This window comes from Pan paniscus, chromosome 4 (genome assembly GCF_029289425.2).
Source record: "Pan paniscus chromosome 4, NHGRI_mPanPan1-v2.0_pri, whole genome shotgun sequence".
Lineage (NCBI taxonomy): Eukaryota > Metazoa > Chordata > Mammalia > Primates > Hominidae > Pan > Pan paniscus.
Genome location: NC_073253.2, coordinates 19444012 through 19467075, shown reverse-complemented (window position 1 = coordinate 19467075; position 23064 = coordinate 19444012). Strand labels below are relative to the sequence as shown.

At 37.4% G+C, this 23064-nt stretch overlaps 1 protein-coding gene across 1 annotated transcript in view; it reads right to left on the bottom strand.

Moving 5' to 3' along the window:
* The window catches only part of ELL2 (elongation factor for RNA polymerase II 2), an 87978-nt gene that overhangs the window by 27063 nt on the left and 37851 nt on the right, over positions 1–23064 (bottom strand). Inside the window, exons 3-4 of the mRNA XM_003822754.5 lie at positions 7473–7594; positions 1813–1976 (exon numbers count right to left, since the gene is read on the bottom strand). Coding sequence (XP_003822802.1) covers positions 1813–1976; positions 7473–7594 — 286 coding nt within the window. The remainder of the gene's footprint in view (positions 1–1812; positions 1977–7472; positions 7595–23064) is intronic.

Sequence of the window (23064 nt, the reverse complement as noted above, 5' to 3'; positions counted from 1 at the left end):
GTACAGAGGGAGGCCAGCTCTTCTTAGGAGAGGGGAGGTATAATTTGGTTCACATGTAAACTCTGATAACCTCAAATTTCCTGTGGTCACCTCCAAAATGTATGTAAATTATTTGTAGTACCTATAAGAAACCTTGCAAGTTCTAAAATTCCCAGTACCATTAGGAAGTGTATGGACTGTGGGATTTTGGGTGTTGAAGTCTGTTGTGTAAGCTATAAACAAACTGTACTTGACTCTTTGAAAACAAACAAAAACACATGAACACAGATGACACCCAAGGACCATTCAATGGAAAAGTGCAGTCATCATCGCTGATTTTCAAGCTTTGGAATAAATCAAGGGGAGGGTTTTTTTTTCAGCTAGTTATATCGGGAAGGAAAAATATTGTTTTGATGGTTTCAGTCTTCTATTCCTTTGTCAAACACAACAATTTGCCTCACTGTTTATAAAATGGTGGTATTGGGCAGAGGAAAACAACATTTTCCAAGCAACAGGGGTAGATCATTCATAGTTTATACTTAAATGTAAGTGTGGTAGATCTTGTGTGTTTTAAAAACAATTTGAGATTTCGTCTACTAACCCAGAAAGTTAATTAAGTTACTTCTGGGGATAAAGGAGAAAGAAAGGAGGCTGTAAGTTGCTACCTCACTCAGCAGGAAAGAGAGGTGAAAAGTCCCATTGCTAGTAACATACTGAGCAGGGAACTAGGCCCCATGGGTACAAATATCTGGGGAGGGGATGAATTGTTGTTAAACCAAACTAAATGTATCTAAGCTAAGCACCAAGCCCCAGGAGCATTTGCTTTGTTCCAAAGAAGTACTTATTAAAGACACTAGTGGAGCTTCTCAAAGCTGAATGTACTGTAGCTGGATCAGCAGTGGGAAAATACAGAAGTAGAATGAAGCCAAACCCTGGAAAGATGCTAGTTAAGGGACTTGGTTCTTCAAGAGACTTTCTGTGAGCGTTTAAGTTTCCAAATTAATATCCTTTCATCATTTACTATAGAGTGACTTGTGTTATTAAATTGACCAAGGACTCAAAGAGCTCCTCCTCACTCTTGATAATTCCATTACTGTTAATAGTCACCATGAATTGACTCCTTAAAGTTGTTAAGGTCACTGCTCATAAAGGAGAGACTCATCTTGCAAGTCTGGTCTTACTTCCCTTCAATCTGACAGACACTTGAGTGAGCTAATGATAAAAATGACGGGGGTCGGATAGGGTCTTAATTAATGGATAGATGAGGATGAGGATCACAACTGAGGAACCAAAGAGACATCAGTCTAATGCTCTGTTGTAATGCTTTGCTATAAGCACATTTTATATTTTTGTAATGAAAAATCCTTGTTGTACAAAGATGCTCTGAAAATGTAAGCAAAATCTACAACAATGAGATTATCAATCCATAAATTCTACTAATAGATTTTACTATAAAAATAGCCCTACAAAAAGGCAAAACAAGAACCATAGTATCCATCACTGAAATTACATCATCTAGTGACAAAGAAAACACAACGGTACCACGATTGCAACTTCACGCAGTAATGTGACCAGATCCCAGTACTATAAAATAATAGTAAGTAGCCAACGAAGATTCAGGATTTAGGAAAGTCATAGAACTTTAAAATATGCTCTTCAATTTACTGGCAGTCTGAAGAGAACAAATAACTTTGTTTTTCTCACCATGTTATCCAAAATGTTCTGAAAACTAGTTTCTGTGTTTTCATTAAGTTAATATTACTGGTATTTACCTATGGTGATCTTGAATTACTCCAATCAATCAGCAAGAGGAAGAAAGATATCTATACAAACCTACATATGGTCCACCGGGTTTGATAACTTTTGTGCTTCGGTTGCGGGATTCCTCCTCTGCCTGGGTCATTCTTTCTCGTGTCATCTGATACGAGTCGTTTGTTGCACACACTGTAATTTTATCTTGTATAAATCCCAGGCAATTGAGCTGGGAGGCTCCAGAGCTGTCAAGTAAGTCAGTGGCTTTGTTAGACATGACCTTCATTTTGTACAATAAAGGCAAACAAGAATTATATAATCCTAAAATCAGCAGCCCAACTAAGTTTGCAATCCTAAAATAACTAATATTAATTTTTAAATGTAAATGCTATTTAAAATATCTAAGATCCTTCTCTTCACTTTTTTTCATATTCTTTATATAATGGATGAAGTGAGCTCTCAGAGACCAAATCCATAAAATTTTGAAAAAGAAAAAAAAATCAGTATTTAGAGTGAGACCAGAGTTCTGATGGGCATTGTAGTTCTTTTATTTAACTGTTAACTATTTTAAAGAATTATCTAACACTGATATGAGGAAAGTTAAAAAGTTTACTTTTAGTAAAACCACAATATACATGCTCTGGACTGACTAGTTGAAACGGACTCACCACACATTCTTTTTTATTTTAAATAATATATTAATTTTAAGGCTAACATACTGACAAAAATTAAAGCTTACTTTAATATTATTAGTCCAAAAAGTTCCTAAAAATTTGCAGAATTTGTATTTACTTTGTTAAATCTCTATATAAGATGACCTACTTATTAGCAAATGTTGAAGAAAACACAGGGCAAATGATTTTTATAGCAATTTTTTTTTTAAGGCCAGGCACGGTGGCTCATCCCTGTAATCCCAACACTTTGGGAGGCCAAGGCAGGTGGATTGCTTGAGTTCAGGAGTTTGAGACCAGCCTGGGCAACATGGAGAAACCCCATCTCTACAAAAATTAGCTGGGCATGGTGGCGTGTGCCTGAAGTTCCAGCTAGTCAGGAGACTGAAGTGGGAGGGTCTCTTGAGCCCAGGAGGTGAAGGTTGCAGTAAGCTGAGATGGCGCCACTGCACTCCAGCCTGGGCAACAGAATGAGACCCCACCTCAAAAAAACAAAACAGAACAAAACACTTTTTATTGAAATAATCATGAATATTAACATGGACCTAGAAGATGGCTCTGTTTCAAAGTAACATGTTAATATTAGGGGGATCATGGTCACAGTCATAACTGGTATTTTATAAAGAAATTGCTATGGCCTGAAAACAAACTGGAATATAAAACTAATGAAAGTGACACTACAGCTCTGATCATCTATATCCAAACTTAATTAGAAGTAACTTTGTTATAATACAAAGAAATAAAGGTTGATAATTTTTTTTTGAGATGGAGTCTCGCTCTGTTGCCAGGCTGGAGTGCAGTGGTGCAATCTTGGCTCACTGCAAGCTCCGCCTCCCGGGTTCAAGCGATTCTCCTGCCTCAGCCTCCCAAGTAGCTGGGACTACAGGCACATGCCACCATGCCCAGCTAATTTTTGTATTTTTAGTAGAGACAGGGTTTCACCATGTTGGCCAGGATGGTCTTGATCTCTTGACCTCATGAACACTCGCCTTGGCCTCCCAAAGTGCTGGGATTACAGGCGTGAGCCACCGCACCTGGCTGATAAAATCTTTATAAATTGCTAATAACTGTCTTTACAAATGCTATTTAAGAAAAACACACACAAAAAAACCAGTTAATTCATCTCATAAATATTTATTGGGCAGGGACTGCATGCCTAGCAATGTGTGAAGCAGAGAGGTTGTGACAAGAACTAACAGTTGTGGTCCCTCTTTCAAGGAACTAATGGGTGACAAGGATGGACAAACTGGAAATCATAACACAGTGTGACAAATTCCAGGGAGCAGAGGACTCCCAGAAAGGTAATCTCACCTGGACTTCCCAGAGGAGGTGATGCCTGAGGTGATCTAGAAAGATGACTGGGCAAGGGGGAAGAAGAATGAAAGTGTTCAGGGAGGACAACTAATCTGTGCAGGGCCAGGAAGAGCAAAAAGAAGGTTTTCAAATTGTCCAAAGAAAGTTGGGAAGGACAATTACAGCTGAAGCTGAAGAGGGAATGAGAAATACATCACAAAGGGCTCTGAGGGTCATGTGTTACAGGTTTTGGACCTTATCCAAAGGATAACGAGAGGCTGAAATCAGGGGAGAGAAAATAACTCATTTGTATTGCAGAAAGCTCAATCTGGATGGAGGATAGATTGAGAGGAAGGGGGACACCAGAAGGAAAGAAAAGAGGCCACTTAGGATGCTACTGAAGGATTACAGGCAAGCAGTGATGGCATGAACCAGAGTAGGGCAGTGAGAGTGTAGAATAGTACACAGCTTCCAGAGATAGTGAGGAAGTGGAACTGACAAAACGTGGTCAGTAGTTAGCCACACTCAGAGAGAGGTGGGGGAAAAAAGTTAAAGATCATGCCCAGGTCACGAGGTATATGGAAGCTGCTATGTACTGAAACACTGAACACAAGATGAAGGACAGGTTGGGAGACAGGACTGGGACAAAGAACATAAGTTCAGTGTTGGAGATGGTGACCTTGAAGGAATGAGGAGAGAAGGGGTCTCAGGAGGGAACCAACTGTGAAGAACACTAGTATTTAAGCAAAAGGAAGAAAAGAAGACCACATGAGACTGAAAAGCCACAGCTACAGAGGTAGGAAGGAAACCAGAAGAGTACTGTGTAATGTAAGCCACTGGAACAGACGCTTCAAGCAGGAGAGAGTGGTCAACAGTGTGCAACACTGGCAACAAGTCCAGAATAATAAGGAACCAATAACACATCCACTGGATTTTGGGGGCAGGGAGGTCACAGCTCCCTTGGGGAAGCAGTTTCAGTGGAATGGTGGGCACTGAAGCCAGACTTTGGGTTGAGAAGTGAATGTAAGAGAGGTTGTTTTTGTCTTTTATTTTCTTTTTTAATAAGACAGACTTGAGCATGTTTGCATGCCAAAGGAAAAAAAAAAAAACCCACTGACAGAGGAATGCTGAGAGAGGGGAAGGTAATCCTCAGAGGAAGTGGGAGAGAGGGGGGAGAGTGGGAGAAAATGACTGCAATAGAGTGAAGGTCTGGTGGCAGAAAGTTTGTATTTCAACATCTCTTCCTATTATTTACTAAGTAATTTACATAGTGAGAATAAGCTGAACATACTGCCCCTCATGCAAAGTCTGAAAACAGATCTTTATGCAAAACAAACGGAGCTAAACGCTGTAGGCAAGAAGGTACTCTCTAGAATTCTTCACTCATCCCTTCTCAACCGAGTTACCCTGAAAGTTTAAATATTTTAGACAAATGTATATAAATGCTCCCTTAGTCTTTCTCTAGCCTAGCTCACCATTTCCTTCACTTAAGTGTGCATTATTATACACTATAGGTCCTAGACTATATATTTTTCACTAAGTCTGAAAATGGGTAGATTTAAGGAATTTTTGAAAGGCAATTTTGACTGTGACATTGATTTCATTTTATATATGAGAAAAGTGAGAATCAAGGAAGTTTAAAAATATAGATAAGAAGACTAGTTAATTTGTATTTGTTGAACATTTATTTACTGAGCATCTGTTTTTACCCTTTTATCTCCAGGTTGAGTCAATAAGCATGTATTTTGAGCTCAGTCAGCACTGTGAAATTAGAAAAAGGGCATAAGAAAGCCTCTGACCTTGAAGAGCATGCACTGTGGTCAGAGAGAAAAGATCCATAAGGAAAATGGAAATTAAATTGAATGGAAAAGGTGAAGCCAGATTATGGACAGGTCAGCTTGCCAGGCTGTGAAGTGAAAGCCTGAGAACAAAAGCTAGTGCTTTTGTTTTCCTAGTGGCAGACTTCAATTTATACCCTTACTACCTCATTTTATAAGGCACCTTGGATTATACAGAGGGGATACATTTGCCCCAATATTTTCACAATAAGTGTTTCTATTCTCTTACTGCATCATATATAGTTTTGTAAGTGACCTTAAATCCTTTTCCAAACAAGGAAGGTAGAAATAACCACACAGGGTATTTATAATGTAAGAGTAAAGCCATATTACTTACAATGATATGAATGCTTTTGAAGAGAGGATTAAGCTCCTTAATAAAATTCCTAAGGGGACATTGTTCAATTTGATATCAAAATGTGCTCACTATAATAAAACAACAATCTAGAGACAAGCACCACAATTAAAAATTAGTGTACCATGTTGTGTGTAAAGAATACTGGGGTGGGAATTAGAAGAACTCAGTTCTCATTTAGCCTAGCCACTAACTAACCAGCTACATAACTCTGGATAAATCACCTGTGAAATGAAGGGATTGACTCACACAATCACTAAGGACCCTAATACTTGGTGATTCTATAATCTATCATAGTGCTGATCAATAGAACATTTTGCAAGAGTGAAAATGTTATATAACTGTGCTGTCTACTATGATAGTAACAGGTAGCTACTGAGACCATAAAATGTGGTTAGTTAGTGTGAATGTGCAATGATGTTTTAAATTTTATTTAATTTTTTATCAGTTGAAATGTAAATAGCCAATGTGGCCAGTGGCCATCACAGTGGACAGCACAGAAAAGTCTATATAATCTACAATATAGCAATTTATGCCAAAACATTTAAGTTTGAAGGTGGGTAATTTTCAGAAAGCAACATGAATATATCCTCGGGGAAAATGACAGATTAAATAACAAAAAGTTACTTAGACACCTTAAATGGGAGGATAAAGGTAAAACTCTGTCAGTGTCTTATTTTGTATCTCTGCCTCCTGTACCTGCTGGAAACACAACTTTGCTTCTTCTTTTCCCCCACATTGAGCAAGTACTTACATAGTTTCAAGTACTGCACAGATAAGTCACAGAGATACGCTGGTCTAGGGTACTTGGGGCTAATGTCAAAGCCTTACATGAGGAGGAAATGAGAGAGACCCTAACCTCCCTTGTCTATATCCAGGGGCAGAACAAACTCCTGCTCAAGGGCCTATTCTTTAATCAGAAACAACCAAAGCAATGAAGAGTGAAACAAGTGGCTTATTGTTTACAGAGGATCTAAGTAGATAAGCGTTCCATGGTACCCTAGGGTGTGGGTGTGTATATTCTTGTCTTCCTCCTCCTTTTTTTTTTTTTTCTTTTTTTTTAAGAAGAAGGAGAGACTGCTTTACTGGGTTAATTTCTAGTTTCCATGCAGCTGTAGAATAAAGATGTTTAAAAATCTACCTTCTACCTTAGAACATGGCTTGAACAGGGAAGAAGGAAGAAAGCATGCAAGATGGATATTTTTAACTTCTTTACCCTGGAGTATGAGCCTCAAATATGCTATAAGATTCTTGCTTAAATTCAATGAATTAAATATTTCTAAAAAAAATCCTCAAATTGCCTTTAGTTTTTAAAAACTGCATTTTTATAGGTTAAAAAATATCTTCTGTACCTTAAAAGCCCCATTAGACCAAAAATCTTTGAACTGTTGGGATTATATCCCCATTACAAATGAAATTTCTATTACACAGTAGGTGCTTAATATTTTTCAGATAAATAAATGAGCTCTGTAATTCAATTTAATACACGTTTATGGATGAATATTATGTATTGTATTGTTTAATTTTCTAAAACCCTCTTAAATAAAAATTTTTCCCCTTCAGTGTACCTTGAAAAGTACTTACCTGGAGAATGTTTGCTGGATGCAGTCAAAGCTGCCCTGAGGGTTGTCTTTGCCCACATTTGACAAATAAAAGTTAAAGTTATGAACTTCATTGAGGGGATCATTTTTGGGAATTTTGACAAGCTAAAATGAGGGGAAAAGAGAGAAACGCCTCAAATTATAAATTTGCCATAGAAAAGTCTTAAGACTGACTTACTGGTTTTTCTAGTGAAAATCATTTTAGACCTAAGCCCTTTTGATATATACATCCTCACAGCATTTAAATGACCAAACAATTCAAGGAATCTGGCAAACATGCCTATAACTTACCAGATTCTTATTTCCATTTTCTACCTTTAAGTGTCAGTAATCACTTCTGCTCAATAGTTTCTATTAGTTTATAAGAGGAACCCTTTTCATTTCAAAGTAGCAAATGGTTACAGTTCTTATGAAAGAGTTATTAGTGAATTTGTAAAAAGCTCTTCCTCTTTTGAGCAATACAAGTTTTGTCTTTGGCTTACATGACCCCCTTCTAAATAGCTTCTATATATTGAAGCAGTCTCTGAGATAAGAGTCCATATCCGAATCTTTGGCTCTTATAATAAAAAAACACATTTCATTTTAACTCTTGCTTCTTAGAGTAGTATTTTTGAACTTCTTAGAGTAACAGCATAAGGTTAATGCCATAATTACATTCACAGGTAAAAACTGCTGCCCTAAGATGCCATTATACATCCTCATGTTTACAGAAACAGGGTCTGCAGCCTACAGAGATGATTCTGTAGGTCACTCCTAGGCTAAGCCCCAGGAAACACTGTGGAACAGGAAGATGTATTTTCTTTGTTGTTGTTGTTATTTTTAAATTTTTAATATTTATTTATTTATTTATTTATTTATTTTTGAGACGGAGTCTCGCTCTGTTGCCCAGGCTGGACTGCAGTGGCGCGATCTTGGCTCACTGCAACCTCCACCTCCCCGGTTCAAGCAATTCTCTGCCTCAGCCTCCTGAGTAGCTGGGATTATAGGTGCCCGCCACTACGCCCAGCTAATTTTTTTGTATTTTTAGTAGAGACGGGGTTTCACCACAGGCAGATGTATTTTCTACACTCTTGTTCAAGGGCTGGCTTCCCTACTAGATGGGAAGTCCCAGGACCAAAGGGACAGAGTTGTTAAAGACCACTGAGGTCCTGCATTGGCCACATTGCCTGATATGTAGTAGGGGCTCAAAAAAGGTGTGTACAATTGGAATCTTCTGTCCTTCAACTGCTCCACTCTTCCTAGTGTCTGAAACCTTTCCTCCCTTGGGTCTGCATGGTGTTAGGTGATAATTAAAAAAAAGGATTAGTTGGCAAGAATGTAAAATATGACTTAACCAAACTTCAGCTCCCAAACATACAGTCTTAGTAATTTAGCAGACAAGTAGGGAAGGGAAAAGTGTTTTATAATCCTCATTCTCCAAAAAATCTGTCCTTTCCATTATAAGATGAAGACTCAGCACTAACTTGCTGCTTAGCGTGTATGCACTCACACTCATGAATGGGCACAGGCATGGGCAAAGGCATGTATGATTCCTGCCTTTGCTCTGCCCTGCAAGACAACCTGCAACCACTGAATTGCTCAATCTAAAAGTCTCCCAAACCTTGACCTATAGGAAAGAACTGCAGTCACCAATTCCTGCCTTCCCTTCCTCCCAACCCTGGAAAAAGGTAAAAAGAAAAAAAGGTAAGAAGGGAGACAATTGTAGTATCTGGCACATAGTAGACATATAATAAATATTTGTTGAAGGAATAAATGAACAAGAAGAAATAAGTCAAAGAAAAATGTTTTTTGAAAGGAGATTCAGACGACTTGTATAGAGCTTTAAAAGGTCAAATTTCACCAAAGATATTATAGATAGATAATACTCCATAGAGCCTCCATCATCCATGAATTTAAACTATCTTTGACTCCCTATTTGAAATTAGAGACAACTCCTGGCACAAGTTTCTGTGTTTTTATCTATTTTATAAATATCTTTTGAGGGCCCTAACGTTACTCTTTAATTCCCAAAACTTTCCCCAGTTCTAAAGTGCTGTAACTTTGTGAACAAGTCTTAATTTACTCTGTAGGTAGGTACTCATCAGGCTGTCTTACTGGGTGTGCACACTCAGCGCCTAGTTGGCATACATATATTGGCAACTTCTTAATCCTACAGCAGTAGAGGCAAACAGGAGCCAAAGGAATGCTTGCGTCAGGCACAAGAGAACATGAGGCTACCTGCATACTGGTATAACAGTACTCACTAATGTCTGCTTTTGTTTTTCTGGGAAGAGCAGGGTTCTGCTGACAGAGAAGGGATATGCCTAGATAGGTAAGAAAGGTGTGGACACCTGAATGAAATCCCCTCCCTAGGCATGACTCATTTAACTTCCATCCATCTTCTCCCCTAACCCTTCATCTAGATCTGCAGAACCTGGTTGGAGAAATTTTAAAAGTGGTTTTAAAGAGGTCTCATCTCCATATGATATTTCATCTCCCTATGAGGCTCCAGCTTCGGTTTAGATCTAAAGTTTTCCCTACTGCATAGCTCAGGTTTGGGAATATAGCAGTACTTCCATACCTATCAGAGAATGTAAGACCATCCCATCTGGTAGACTCTAAATTGCATTTTTTTTTTTTTTTGAGACGTAATCTCTCTGTCGCCCAGGCTGGAGTGCAGTGGCACGATCTCAACTCACTGCAAGCTCCGCCTCCTGGTTCACACCATTCTCCTGCCTCAGCCTCCCAAGTAGCTGGGACTACAGGCACCCGCCACCACGCCCGGCTAATTTTTTGTATTTTTAGTAGACACAGGGTTTCACTGTGCTAGCCCAGACGGTCTCGATCTCCTGACCTCGTGATCTGCTGGCCTTGGCCTCCCAAAGTGCTGGGATTACAGGCGTGAGCCACTGCGCCCAGCCTAAATTGCATTTTTAAAAGGTTGAATTGTACAGTTTTTTTCCCCCTATTTTTCAAGAGTGATTAGAGTCTGTACTCAAATTCTGCAAATGTGCAGTGTTCTTTTAGTGAAAACTTTTAACTTAATGGCTGGAGTCCTTTAGTTCAAATGTCCACTAAACAGAGTGTTACAGAAAGCTCTTAACAAACCTTTGTTACTTAAATGTAGCTTTTTCCTTTCTCATCCTCCAAACCACCCAATCCTAACTTCTTAAGTAACATTTATGCTTTTTAAGGTAAAATAATTATCTTTCTATGCATTTTTTTCTCTTAAAGCATTATAGTTTGGCCTGATGGTGGACACAGAAGACTTTCATATTCTTGTTTTTTAAAAGTCTCTTCAGTAGGAAAAAAGCTACAGATTTAAAAAATATGACCATGACTAGAATAGAATCAGCTTAAAAAGAAACAAAGTTTTTAAAAAATCATAATCCATGCTATGTACTCACCAAAGTGTTTTGAAATTTGTGTTACACATAGATTAAAACAGTGGTTCTTAACAAGGGGCAATTTTGTCCCCCAGAGGACATTTGGTCTGGGAGGGTGCTATTGGCATGTAGTGGGAGGCCAGAGATACTGCCAAACACCCTACACTGCACAGGACATTCCCTCCAATTACGCAGTACAAAATATCAGTAGGGCCAAGGCTGAGAAATTTTGGATTATAAACAGAAATAGGTCATCCCCTTAGAAAAGAAATCAGAGGCTGGGTGTGGTGACTTACACCTGTTATCCCAGCACTTTGGGAGGCTGAGGTGGGAGGATCACTTGAGCCTGGGAGTTCGAGACCAGCCCGGGCAACACAATGAGACCCTATGTCTATAAAAATAAAAAATAAAGTGAAAAAAAAAAAAAAAGAAATACAGAGTAACTTATCTGCAGAGTGCTTTCAATCCCTACCATTTTTCCTTGTTCTTATCATATGCCACACACAATGATAAGATTCTCAGACTGCTAAAGATCAGTAACAAACCACCTCTGTCCTCACCTCTGATAGCAGAACTTCTCAACAGTTTCTCCTACCTGCGTGTAACACTATGGGTATATTTGAGCAGTACGCAGACAGGGCAGGGGCAGGCATCAGGGCAAACAGTGTTCACTTTGGGACCAAAGGGTGACTCTTGATGCACGTCATGAATTTCTTTGCAGCTATGGAGCTGAAGTGGAGCTTAGAGGTTAGGGAACAAAGGGACATGGAGCCCAGGCCAATCAGAGTTCTACATTGCCTTTTCTTGGTAGTTTCAGAGCAGCATCAATGCAGATGGTATGGTCTGAGCTAAGCCCAGGCCAATCAGAGTTCTACATTGCCTTTTCTTGGTAGTTTCAGAGCAGCATCAATGCAGATGGTATGGTCTGAGCTAATCTGAAGCTTTTCAAGAGCAAGATGTTTTCAGGCAAATTTTACATCCATAAAATTTCAAAAGGGTTTGTAGACTTAGTGCATCTAATTTCTTGAAGATGTATTAATTAGACACAAAGTTAATTGTATCAATATCCAAGTATACTCTTAAGAATGAAATGGGTATATAAGGTAGCACTTATGTTTATGGCTGGTAAGGCTGTGTAACAATTTGGCCAATGGACAGGAAAGCAGGAGACTTATTGGAAAGAGCAGGTAATATATGACAATTAGGGCAGGTTGGTGAGAGGGAAGCTTTAGAACTAAACTATGGCAACTTCAGAGCAGACCAGAACCTGTGGGACTGTTGAAGGCCAGAGCTAGAGTGGGTCTGAGACCTTGTCTAATCTAGAGCCATTCAGGCAGAGTTTCAGAGGAACCTGTGGATATGCGTCAGTCCCCTCTGATATGCAGGAGCCTATTCCATTGTGTATCTACACAGTTCTTTTTTCCAAAATGGTTATAAAGCATTTTCTTAAAAACCAGCCTTCAGGTTCATGAAATACGAGGAGGAGGAAGTGAAAATGTACTGACTGCTACTGGTAGACCTAGGGTCAGCTTTGAGGACTGAGGTAACCACCACAGGAAATAAGTTTTGAGGTCTGATTTTGAAACAATATTGGAAGACCATTCCTTTGTGAGATAGAAACTTCTCCATTTTAATTTTAGTATTTTAAGCTTTTCCTACAGGTCAGTTGGGAATAACTTTTATTTAGGGACTCACAATCTTGAATTTTTAGCTAAATGCCTTAAGAATAAAATATTATTTAAAAAGTATTAAAATGCTGTGATTCCAAACAGTTTCTTGTTCAAGATGAAGAATATAAAAATATACCACCATGTCTCGGCAACTGGAAAAGCAGATTTTAATTTTCATTCCAAAAATGAGAGACTGAAAATCAAAGGCTTAGGACCACAATCCACAACCCTCCTCCCAACCTCCTGTCTGTCTTTGATAAAAAGCTACAAAGAAAAAGTTTCAGGAAACTTTCAGACATTTATAATTAGCATAAACACTGTATACCAAGATGTGTAAGTCAAAACGTCTAATTACTCTGGGATACAAGCTCAGGCATGTGGCAACAGAATACTGCCTGAAAGGTCATTTCAACATCAAGTCACGGACATCCTATTTACATAAGGATCTAGGGCAGAAGCACAATGTGCACACTGCTGCAACTTTCTCATATGTGAATGCTAACATCTGCTGAAAAGCTGTTGGTACCTTTACTGCAGGTTTCCTGTCCTTGAGTCAAATACTTTCTACTCAATATTGGATTGAGGTATACGTTAGATTAAAAATAGAACCAGCAAGGGTTTTCTTCATTTATTTAAGTGTTTTGTTCTTCTGTGGGATTACAAATCATTCAAACTTACAGAACTCTTGTTTGACAGACACCTTTTCTGATAAGGTGATTGTAAATGCTCAGTGAACCAGCAGTACCATGGTTTGACATGACAATTCCTGGTGTTAAAGTGGACTCATATAGCTGAGCGGGCCAAGATCATCTATAATTTCTTTTTTTATAGATTAGGGACAATGAGGCTTAGTGATTTGTTCAAGTTAGAGTCATACTTAGATTGACAACCCCTGTACTACAAATCCGAACCTGCTCCATGGCTGTCTGAAACACTCATTACCTTGTAATACTAACATATTATGTTTATAGTCTTTCTCCCTCCACTAGAATATAAGCTCTGCAAGGACAGAGGCTTTTGTCTGTTGTGTTCCCTGAATATATTGTCAGCACCTCAAGCGGTGCGTGGCACAAAGTAGTCACTCAATGCATATTTGTTAAATGAAAAGGTGGATTAATGCCTGAGCCAGGCCTAGAACTGAAGTGTTTGCTTTCTTTCCACCAGCATTTCTGAAGCATGCTGAAAAGTTTCCTTATGTGGAAGAGGGGTTCTTTCCTCAAATAAATTTAGGAAATGCCAAGTTAAACAAAATAACTTTCTTTGCTGTGGGTCTTTTCATACTGAATAGTTTCCCAATTTGTATGGCCTCAGAACCCACCTCCCCTCCGGCATCCCAGGAAGTCAGTCCATCTCTTAATTTTATCTAAAATCTATTATTTGACTATATATAGACTATATATTAGCTTAGATACAAACTTACTGCAAACATTTAAACATTAGAATTCTCTGTTGTTCTCAAATTATTTCTAGACTCTTGATTCTGTGACTTCCTTAAAATCTAGAAAATATACTTTAAGCTAGAGAAATATATTTGCATGTACTATTCAGGCTCCACAGTTTAGGGACAGAATAATCTAGAATCAGAACAGAAAATAGAAACCTCAACCTGAAAGCCACATGTGCTATTTTTTAAACTAGACCTGCAGTTATGACTTTAGGCCCAAACATTATGGGTTGAGGGGAGAAAAAAAAAAAAAAGCCTCTCACATCAGCCCAGATGTGCAAACCAATACTGAAGGGTGGAGGAGTAGGAAGGGGAGGGTAGCCTTCACTGGCAATAGAAAAAGTTAAGTATTAGAGAAATCAATAAGAGCTAAATATTCCTACTGACAGGGAAGGGCAGGGGGTAGAGAGGATCCAACACATATTAGAGCCGTCTGAAATTTCCATATGATAGCTATTTTACTGAAGAGAGTAGTGCAAAATGCCAAATTTTTCTAGCACAAAGAGAAATATTGGCAGTTATCCCCAAAATTCAGGTCATATAACAATAATTCAGGAATTATAATTAATAAATAATTCAGGAAAAATAAGTCCATTTATTTCCTTCCATTGTTCCTCTTTAGCAAGATGTATATTGAGCAAGGAAAAAGTAAGGTGAAATTGCTTTCCCTGTTATTTTTCACATGGTTCCCCTGGATCCAGTAATAAAATTTCTAGTTCTGGATTAAAGAGTAGAGCAGCCTAATACTGAGGTTTCCTATTTCTCTTATTTCTGTAGGATACAGTCTTATTAGAAAAATAATTCCTGAGAACTGCATTCTCATCCCTAATGTATTCTTTTAAATTTATGACCATTTTGGAGAAAATATCATCGACGGCAACATTTCAAAACCAATTTTAATTACAAATACACAATAACATCGATGGAAGTAAAGTACTAATTTTTAAAAATAAAATACACCCAATACACTCAGTTGCTATATAACTGAAATTACAAAAAACTACCTTGAGTAATTTTTGGCTCTCTTAATATGGCTTCTCTATTAATATGAAATTAGCCTTCTAAATGTTAGTGTTTCTGGTAAGATGACATGGATTAATTGATTCTTTCATTTAATTCACTTATTCCACACATATTAACTGAGTACTACTGTGCTAGGCACCGTTTAGGTTTCTATGACATAGTAGTGAATAAAACTGACAAAGATTCCTGCCATTGTGGCACATATGTATGAAAGTCCAGGAACGAGATAATGATGCCTAGGACCAGGACAGGGAGAAATGGATGGATCTGGGATGTATTTTGCAGGTACAGGCAGCAGGATTCCTAGACATACTAAATATAAGGAATGAAGGGGAGAAATCAAGGATGACTCCAGGGTATTTTGCCTGGAAGAATGGAATTGTTTCAGTATGTGTATGTGTATATATAGACATATATATATATTTTTTACTTTGAATGTGATAATGAGCACCTTAATGTAAATGAATTCATTAACTGGTTAAGTGTACTTCTTATTTTTAAATACTGTACAACTGACCAGTGTTGGTTTCGTCAGCTAAAAAGGGGCTTCAAAGGGAGTTTTCTTATGATTCATTTTTGTAGCTTCATGGCTAAAAAGTATTTAGAAGAACACAGGTGTCTGAGTGTGTGTTGTTTGGTAGTTGGGTATTTCCAGGAAAAAAGGGGTGATGACAGTTACTGGCAGGGGAAAGATGGAAATAGCAGATTAGTACTAGAGATACTGCATCAGGGAAAAGATATACAGACTATGGAGCATGAGAGAACAGAAACTTTGTTTAAAAATGAATGCAAAGTTGAACCAAGTGCCAAAGTGGTTTTGGAAGAGAAGTGAGACAGCCATCGAGAAAATCTAAATAGTTTCTTCAAAATGCAGTCATGGCTGGGCTAAGCCACAAGTTCTTCTTTGGTGGCAAAAACTAAAACCTCCCATTGGGTTCAGCAACTTATCATAAAGCTGCATTTCATTTTTGTTTTATTAACCAGTCCCTTCCAAAATTTAAATATACAAAGCTGATATAAACTAAATTATCATCTCGTTCCTAAATCTTTCCACCCTCCCACATTGCCCAGTTAATAAGCCATCATTCATTTAGTGCTGAGATTACTGGCATCCTGATGAGTGAAATTTGACTCCTCTTTCTCACACTACTCCACACCCCTCAACATCCACATAATCGTAAGACTTACTGCTTTTTCCTTCCGAAACATTTCTTAAATGTATATTCTTTCCTCTGCTTTGGCTCAGTATTACCTTTTGCTTGGACAACTTGGCTTTCGACCTCCACTTTTGAACCGTTCTCAATCCCATCATCTAATCATTCAGCTGCCATCCTCTAATCATTCAGTTTTTATCAACAACTATTCTTACAAAATGTCAATATGACTCTGTCAGTCTCAAGGGTCATTTATTTCTTCATGACTTCCTACTACTTACGAGTAGTAGATGTAAGCTTCTTAACAGTATATATGTTTCCTTGTCAGCACTCTTGCTACTAAACCAGTTTAACTGGGCCTCATCTCCACCTTGTATTTCATGTCCAGCAGCAATACCGTGCTTGCTTGCTGGGTGCCGGAACATGCTACTCTGTGTCCCCACTTCTTGCCTTAGCTCATGCTAACTTAATGTGAGTTCAGCTTAGGAGTCCTTCCCTCAGGAGCCTTTGCTTTCTCAGTGAGGTGCGTTTAGAAGCCCACTTTCTGAGTCTCCATGGTCCCCTCACCTCTAGGCGCTCATCGCTATTGCTGCCTTCACTACATTGTATATGCTAAGTACTCATTTATTTGCCTTTCTCTCCCACCAGACTGTGAGTTCTTTGGAGGCAAGGACCATGGTCTTACTCACTTTTTTTTTTTTTTTTTTTTTTTTGAGACAGAGTCTCGCTCTGTCGCCCAGGCTGGAGTGCAGCGGCTCGATCTTGGCTCACTGCAACCTCTGCCGCCTGGGTTCAAGCGATTCTCCTGCCTCAGCCTCCTGAGTAGCTGGGATTACAGGTGTGCACCACCACATCCGGCTAATTTTTGTATTTTTAGTAGAGACATGGTTTCACCATGTTGGTCAGGCTTGTCTCAAACTCCTGACCTCGTGATCTGCCCGCCTTGGCCTTCCAAAGTGCTGGGATTACAGGTGTGAGCCACTGCGCCCAGCCGGTCTTACCCACTTTTATATATATTTGAAACACAGTGGAGTAGATACCTAATAAATATTTGTTAGATTTATCTGAAGGAACTTAGATTAAATTCTCTCAGAAGGTGCCTTATGTCAGGGATACTAAAAAATTATAAATGGATTTGAAATAGATGACTTAAGAAACTGTTGAGAGCCAGGGTTCCCCAGAGAAGGCAAAAATAAATTACAAGATGAAAGGAAGGGTAAAAAAAACAACAACAACAACAAAAAACAAAAAAAACCCCACACAGCTGCCTGCTGTGTGGTACAAATGTCAGGATGAGAAAGTTTCTAACCTCTCTTATGCTATGTTTAGCCCCAAAGCCTAGGCCAAGTGGCTTCCTGGGTTTGTGGGACTTAAGTTCATATTATACATTTTTCTTTCTAAAAAGTATCTTCGTCTTTATTAAAACACTCGCCGAATACTCTGGCTTCATGAAATTCCATTTGAAAGTATGACCCAACCTCTTTAAAACCATTTTGTATTTTTAAAGAATTTAGAATGTAACCATACTAAATAATTCTAAGTTTAGTAATTCTTCTTGTCAAATAGGAAGCAGAATTTTGTTTTAAAAAATGGTTTCTCAGAAACAAAGCCCAAACCTGAATTCTACAAGGAAAAAAAATCTTAAATATGAATGGCAACTTCCAATTCATTGCCAATCTCCTCTCCTTGTACCCTGGAGCCTTGAGCAACGTTCTTTTGCATTATGCCAGGAAGAACTGCTGGCAAATGTAAGTGGGCTTAGAATCCATGACTGCAGTCAGCAGCAGTTGTGTAGATCTAGGGAGAGACTGGTATTTGACACCTGCAAGTCCTCAAGGTTAACAGAAGTCTCAAAAAGCCCAAGCCCCAGATTTTGTAAAATACATGGTTTCACCCCAACCTAATCAATGTCACCAAGAAAACTTGTAAGTCCAATAAGACAAACAATAGTTAAGTCTGCAGAATATTTCCATATAGATTTAGAAGTATATTTAACTCTTAATTCTCTGCTTTCAGTATCAATTGTTTTTGAGCCTTTTCTTGGGTAAAGTTACCGAATGCTTTTTTCAAAATAAGTCTTACGGGGAACTTATTTTATGTATTACAAACAGACTCAGAAATGCTCTAGTTAAGGAAGGAATGATGAGAGACTGGAATTGCTGAGGCAGCCACTGTGGTAAGTCCTCCCTGGGGACCAAAGGCACAAGACCACAGTCTATGCTAAAGAAGGAGAAACAGCAATAAGACATACAATATTTGGGGTATATCATTTTAATTAATTAAATTGTAGTCAAATCTTAAATGAACATTACAAAAGTGTGTGTGTAAAAATATGCACCACTTTGTGCCATTTTTTTTATGAGAATTGGTGCCAACTACTTGGAGAATACCAAAGGTAGGAAATGGTGTCCTGCTTTCTTGTTCTTTCTCCTTTTTAAAACGCTTTCTTTAGAATTCTCCCTTTGCACTTCCAGTTCCAAGTTGTTTCTCAATGGTTTGAGAAGAAAGTGAAAACTTCTCTTTTACAAACGGATGAAAAGAGAGAGCCCTAATGGACCATACCTAGGATGCTAGATCATTGGGTCTGGAGCAAACTACCCAGTTTCCAACTCTGGCTCCAGAATCTACTATCTGTGTTACCTTGGGCAAATAACCTCAGTAATCCCCAGTTTCCATACTTGTAAAATGTAGATAATGATATTACCCACCTCATATGACTGATGTGAAGTTCAGAGATAACCCATCTAAGGTGTTTGGCACAAGGCCCGGTACACAGTAAGTGCCAAAAAATGTTTGCTTTGATAATACAAAGACAATATTGGGGAGCTCCCACTCCAATTCTGACCTGTTTGATTCTAACACACACATGCCTTCCTTACTATAATGAGATGTTTTATTTTTGAAGTAATTTCTGGTAACAAGCTCTTCGGATAATCAAAAGTTAACTATACTCATTCTGAATCTTCATAATTTAGAGAAAAATAAGGGGCTACAAGTCTTCTGGGTCAAAGCTTAAGTGTTAGTGTAAATGGAAGCCAAATAAGGTATCTGGAAAAATAAACAAATAATGAAAACAACTAGCAATATTTCCAACTGTCTCAAACTCAAAATACAGAAAGATAAGGTATGAGAATGAATCAGCTAAAACAGGTGTCCATGGAAGGCTGAAAAATTACAGATGCCTGCTGTTCCTCTAGAAGGGTAGCAAACACTGCTTCCCAAGTGCCCTAGCCATAAAAAAAAAAAAAAAAAAATACTGCTTTCAGATTCCCAGAGTCCCAGATACTAGCTACAGCACAACAAAGAAACAAAGAAAATAGAATTAAGGGTTCTCATGGGAATCACAACTTTATGACTCTAAAGCATTCAATCTTCATAAATACAAACAGTATTTTAAAGTCTGTGGGGGTGTTTTTTTTTTTTTGTATCAAGCTATAGGTAGCCCTAAAAATGAACCAAACATATAGTATTTTAATTTTTATAAATCTGTTTCCGAACATCTACTCTGAAAATGCATTCCTGAGGCAGAGTCTGGTTTACTCCATAAAATTTATTTCTATTCAGTTTTCATAAGTCAAATTTGTTTGTTAATTTTCTTCAAGCCTATAAAGAAAATAAAACTATTTCTAATTTCACATGTATAAAGCTATTGATATGCACAACACATCAAGAGCTAAATTAGAGACTACAGTTCTGATTTCTAAGAGATTGGCATGTCTGATGTAAATAAGAGGGCCTGTCAAGTTTCTTAGATAGACTGATTTATAATTGCAAGAAATATAGGACCAAAAAGATTTCTAAGGATGGTTAGGCTATTGGCAAAGCCATCAAATCTATGCCTTCACATAGAGAAAGAGACACTTTGGCAAAAAAGGGCAAAGGTTTACATATGGGTAATTAAGGTAATTACTATATTTGAATAACTGATATTACAAAACTTTTGCGTATCTTTTAGATAGTTATTTAATTCTGCTAGGAGGTAGAACCACATACCACAGAGTCCCTCTAAAATAATGAAACTATATAAAGTAGTAAAACATTTTATCCCCTGGCCAATAACTCACAGCATTGCTCCATGAAAAAAAGAGATCCATACCGCTAGGCTTTGTGAGACGTTTGCAATGTTCTTTTAAAGAAGACAGGCATCTAAAGATGAAGGTAGAAATTCAAAAGCACTAAATGATTATGACCACAAACAATGGTAAAGAAAAATGTCAAAATAGCAAAATACAGTATGTAAAAAGTTATATAAATAGAATAATTATTTTTAAAAGTTAGAGAAATAGAGTAATTTTGTCAAAGGGAGTCCATGAACTTCTAAAATAAAAACTCTCCCCACCATATTGGGAGAAAGCATGAATAGTATAAAGGAATGAAAAACTCAAAACCACTCCTTCTAGCAATACCAGATGGAGACGACAAGGCACTGGATGTTACTTTACGCTATCTTAAAACATTGCAGTATTTTACTCATGTCAGATTATAATCAAACAAATCACACTGTCAAACAGTTTTTAGACATTATCAAATGATTAATTTTGAAATTCAAAAAACACGTATCCAATATTGGCTGGGGAAAACCCCTTGTGACTGGCACTTTCGAACAGCTGTGGGAATATAAGGCAGCAGCAGCTTTCTGGGGGTGGGGGATTCAGATGGGATAAATGATTTAGTGACAGTTATTGAAAACTTTAAAAGTATTCTGACCTAATAAATGCCATATCTAGGAATCTATCCTGAGGAAATAAAGATAGCAATAATAATTTATGCACACGGATTTTAATCATACCATTATTGTTATACAGAAACCATACATGTAATAGGAGAATGGCTAAATGATAGTGCATCCATAAAATGAAATGTTAGGTAGCTATTTAAAAGCAACTTTTATTATTTAATAACATAGGAAAATGCTCATGATACATGCTAAATGAAAAAAGAATATAAAAAAGCAATAAACACACTAAGCCTGCAATTTTAAAAATGTATGTGTGAGCAAGAAGAAAAGACTAGAAAGAAATTGAATAAAACTGTTTTTCACTATTAGGGACCCTTTTATTACTCATCTTTATTCTTATGTGTATTTTATACACTTTACAAATGTTTATTCACTTTGTTTTTCAATCAGAAAAACAATAAAGGCTGCATAAAAATAATAACTAGATTTTAGGTTATCACTGACACTTGCCCTTTGACTCAATTACCTTAAATATTCTTGAAAGAGGTTAGAGATTTTTTTTTTTTTTTTTTTTACAGAATCAGAATTTATGAAGTAAAAGACTTTATCCCAAATTAATCCTGGACTCATTATTCTATTCTACAAGTTTTCTAAAGAAGGAACAAAACACTGTCTTCCTTTAGAAACAAAACACAAAACATCAAGCATCCCTAACAAAGTTTTCCGTTATAGCCAAATACAGAGCTTTCAAACAGCTGTGGAAATCTAAGTAAGCATCATCTTACTATTCAGTGGAAATGGAACACCCTCAAATACCCTCTTTCCTAATCTGAAAACTGACTTATAAATTACCAACATGACTAGATTAAGGAAAAACTAAAAAGCATTCAGATTAGTCATAACAAAAACTTCTAAGTATTGATTAGTAGAGTATTACTACCTTCATAAATATGGCTATGCCTTATATTCTTACTCTAAAATAAGATATCCATAACATACCTTACTAAGTGGTTATTAAACCCTAGGCTTTTCATGTATTATAAAGAACTGCCCTTTTCCTATGGCTGCTTAGGTACCAACCCTCTACTGATGTGGGCCCAATTTAGTTCTTTAATCACTTGGCTATTGCATTCTGAGTTTTATTACCCTAAGCCCCCTAAGAACCTCATCTTTTAAAATTCAACCAACTGCTGCTTTTCATTCCCCTAATCTGTCCTTTCTAGACTGGACTTTTTCCTAGGACACTTTACAATGCCACTGCTCCAAAACATCAAGTGTTAACTCAGAAAGGAAAGTAACCTCTACTCCCATACCCTTGATAACACCAGCAACTCTGCCTGCACCTTCTTTCCACTGGAGAGAGAGATCACAGACAGAGAGAAAACTTTCTTTCTCCACTGATAGATGACAAAGCAACTCTATCAAGTAGTTGACTACCAAGATATTAGCTGGTGTCTAGCTCTAGATAACAAGACCTGCCTTCTCTGTTCTCCTTGTCAACTTGTTTTTTTAAACCTTTAATATCCAGTTTTTCTCCTTAGAGTCTTGGCATATTTGAACTTGGCATCTCCAAAAATTTCTTTTATGTTTCTCGAACAATTAGGAAATACAGATTTAAAATGCCTTTTTGGCATCTATTGAAACATGTTCTGGTTTTTCTTATTTAACCCATAAAGATGACAAATTATCTTTAATGATAATGAGAACAACTTTAACATATTTGTTTCTGCAAAATAAGTATAGCTTGATAGTTTTGAAGTTCAATGTCATAATAAGAACCTGTAAACTCAAGAACTAGAATGTGAGCAATAACACATCCATCCCTACTCCTCTCCTTTTCCCTCTGCCTGCCTTTCCCTTCATGGGTAACCACTGTTCTCATTTTCATAACTGTCACCCCTTTTTTGGTTTTTAATAATTTTATCATATACGTAAACCTACAAATAGATTGTCTGATTATTCCTGTTATTAAACTTTATAAAAACGGCATCATACCGTATGTATTCTTCTGCCTGCTTAGAGTTATAAGTTACTGCTTTTCACTGTTGTATATTCTTCCACTAAATGAATATACCACACTTAATCTCTATTAGCCTGTCATTGTTCTTAATTAATATGGGCAAAATTCAACAAAAGGAGCTTCAAATTACCTAAATATTAGTAATTAAAAGTAACAATAGTCATGCTTTCAGTATTCATATGTAAACCAGTATTCTTTAACAGCTAGAAAAAAAATTACTC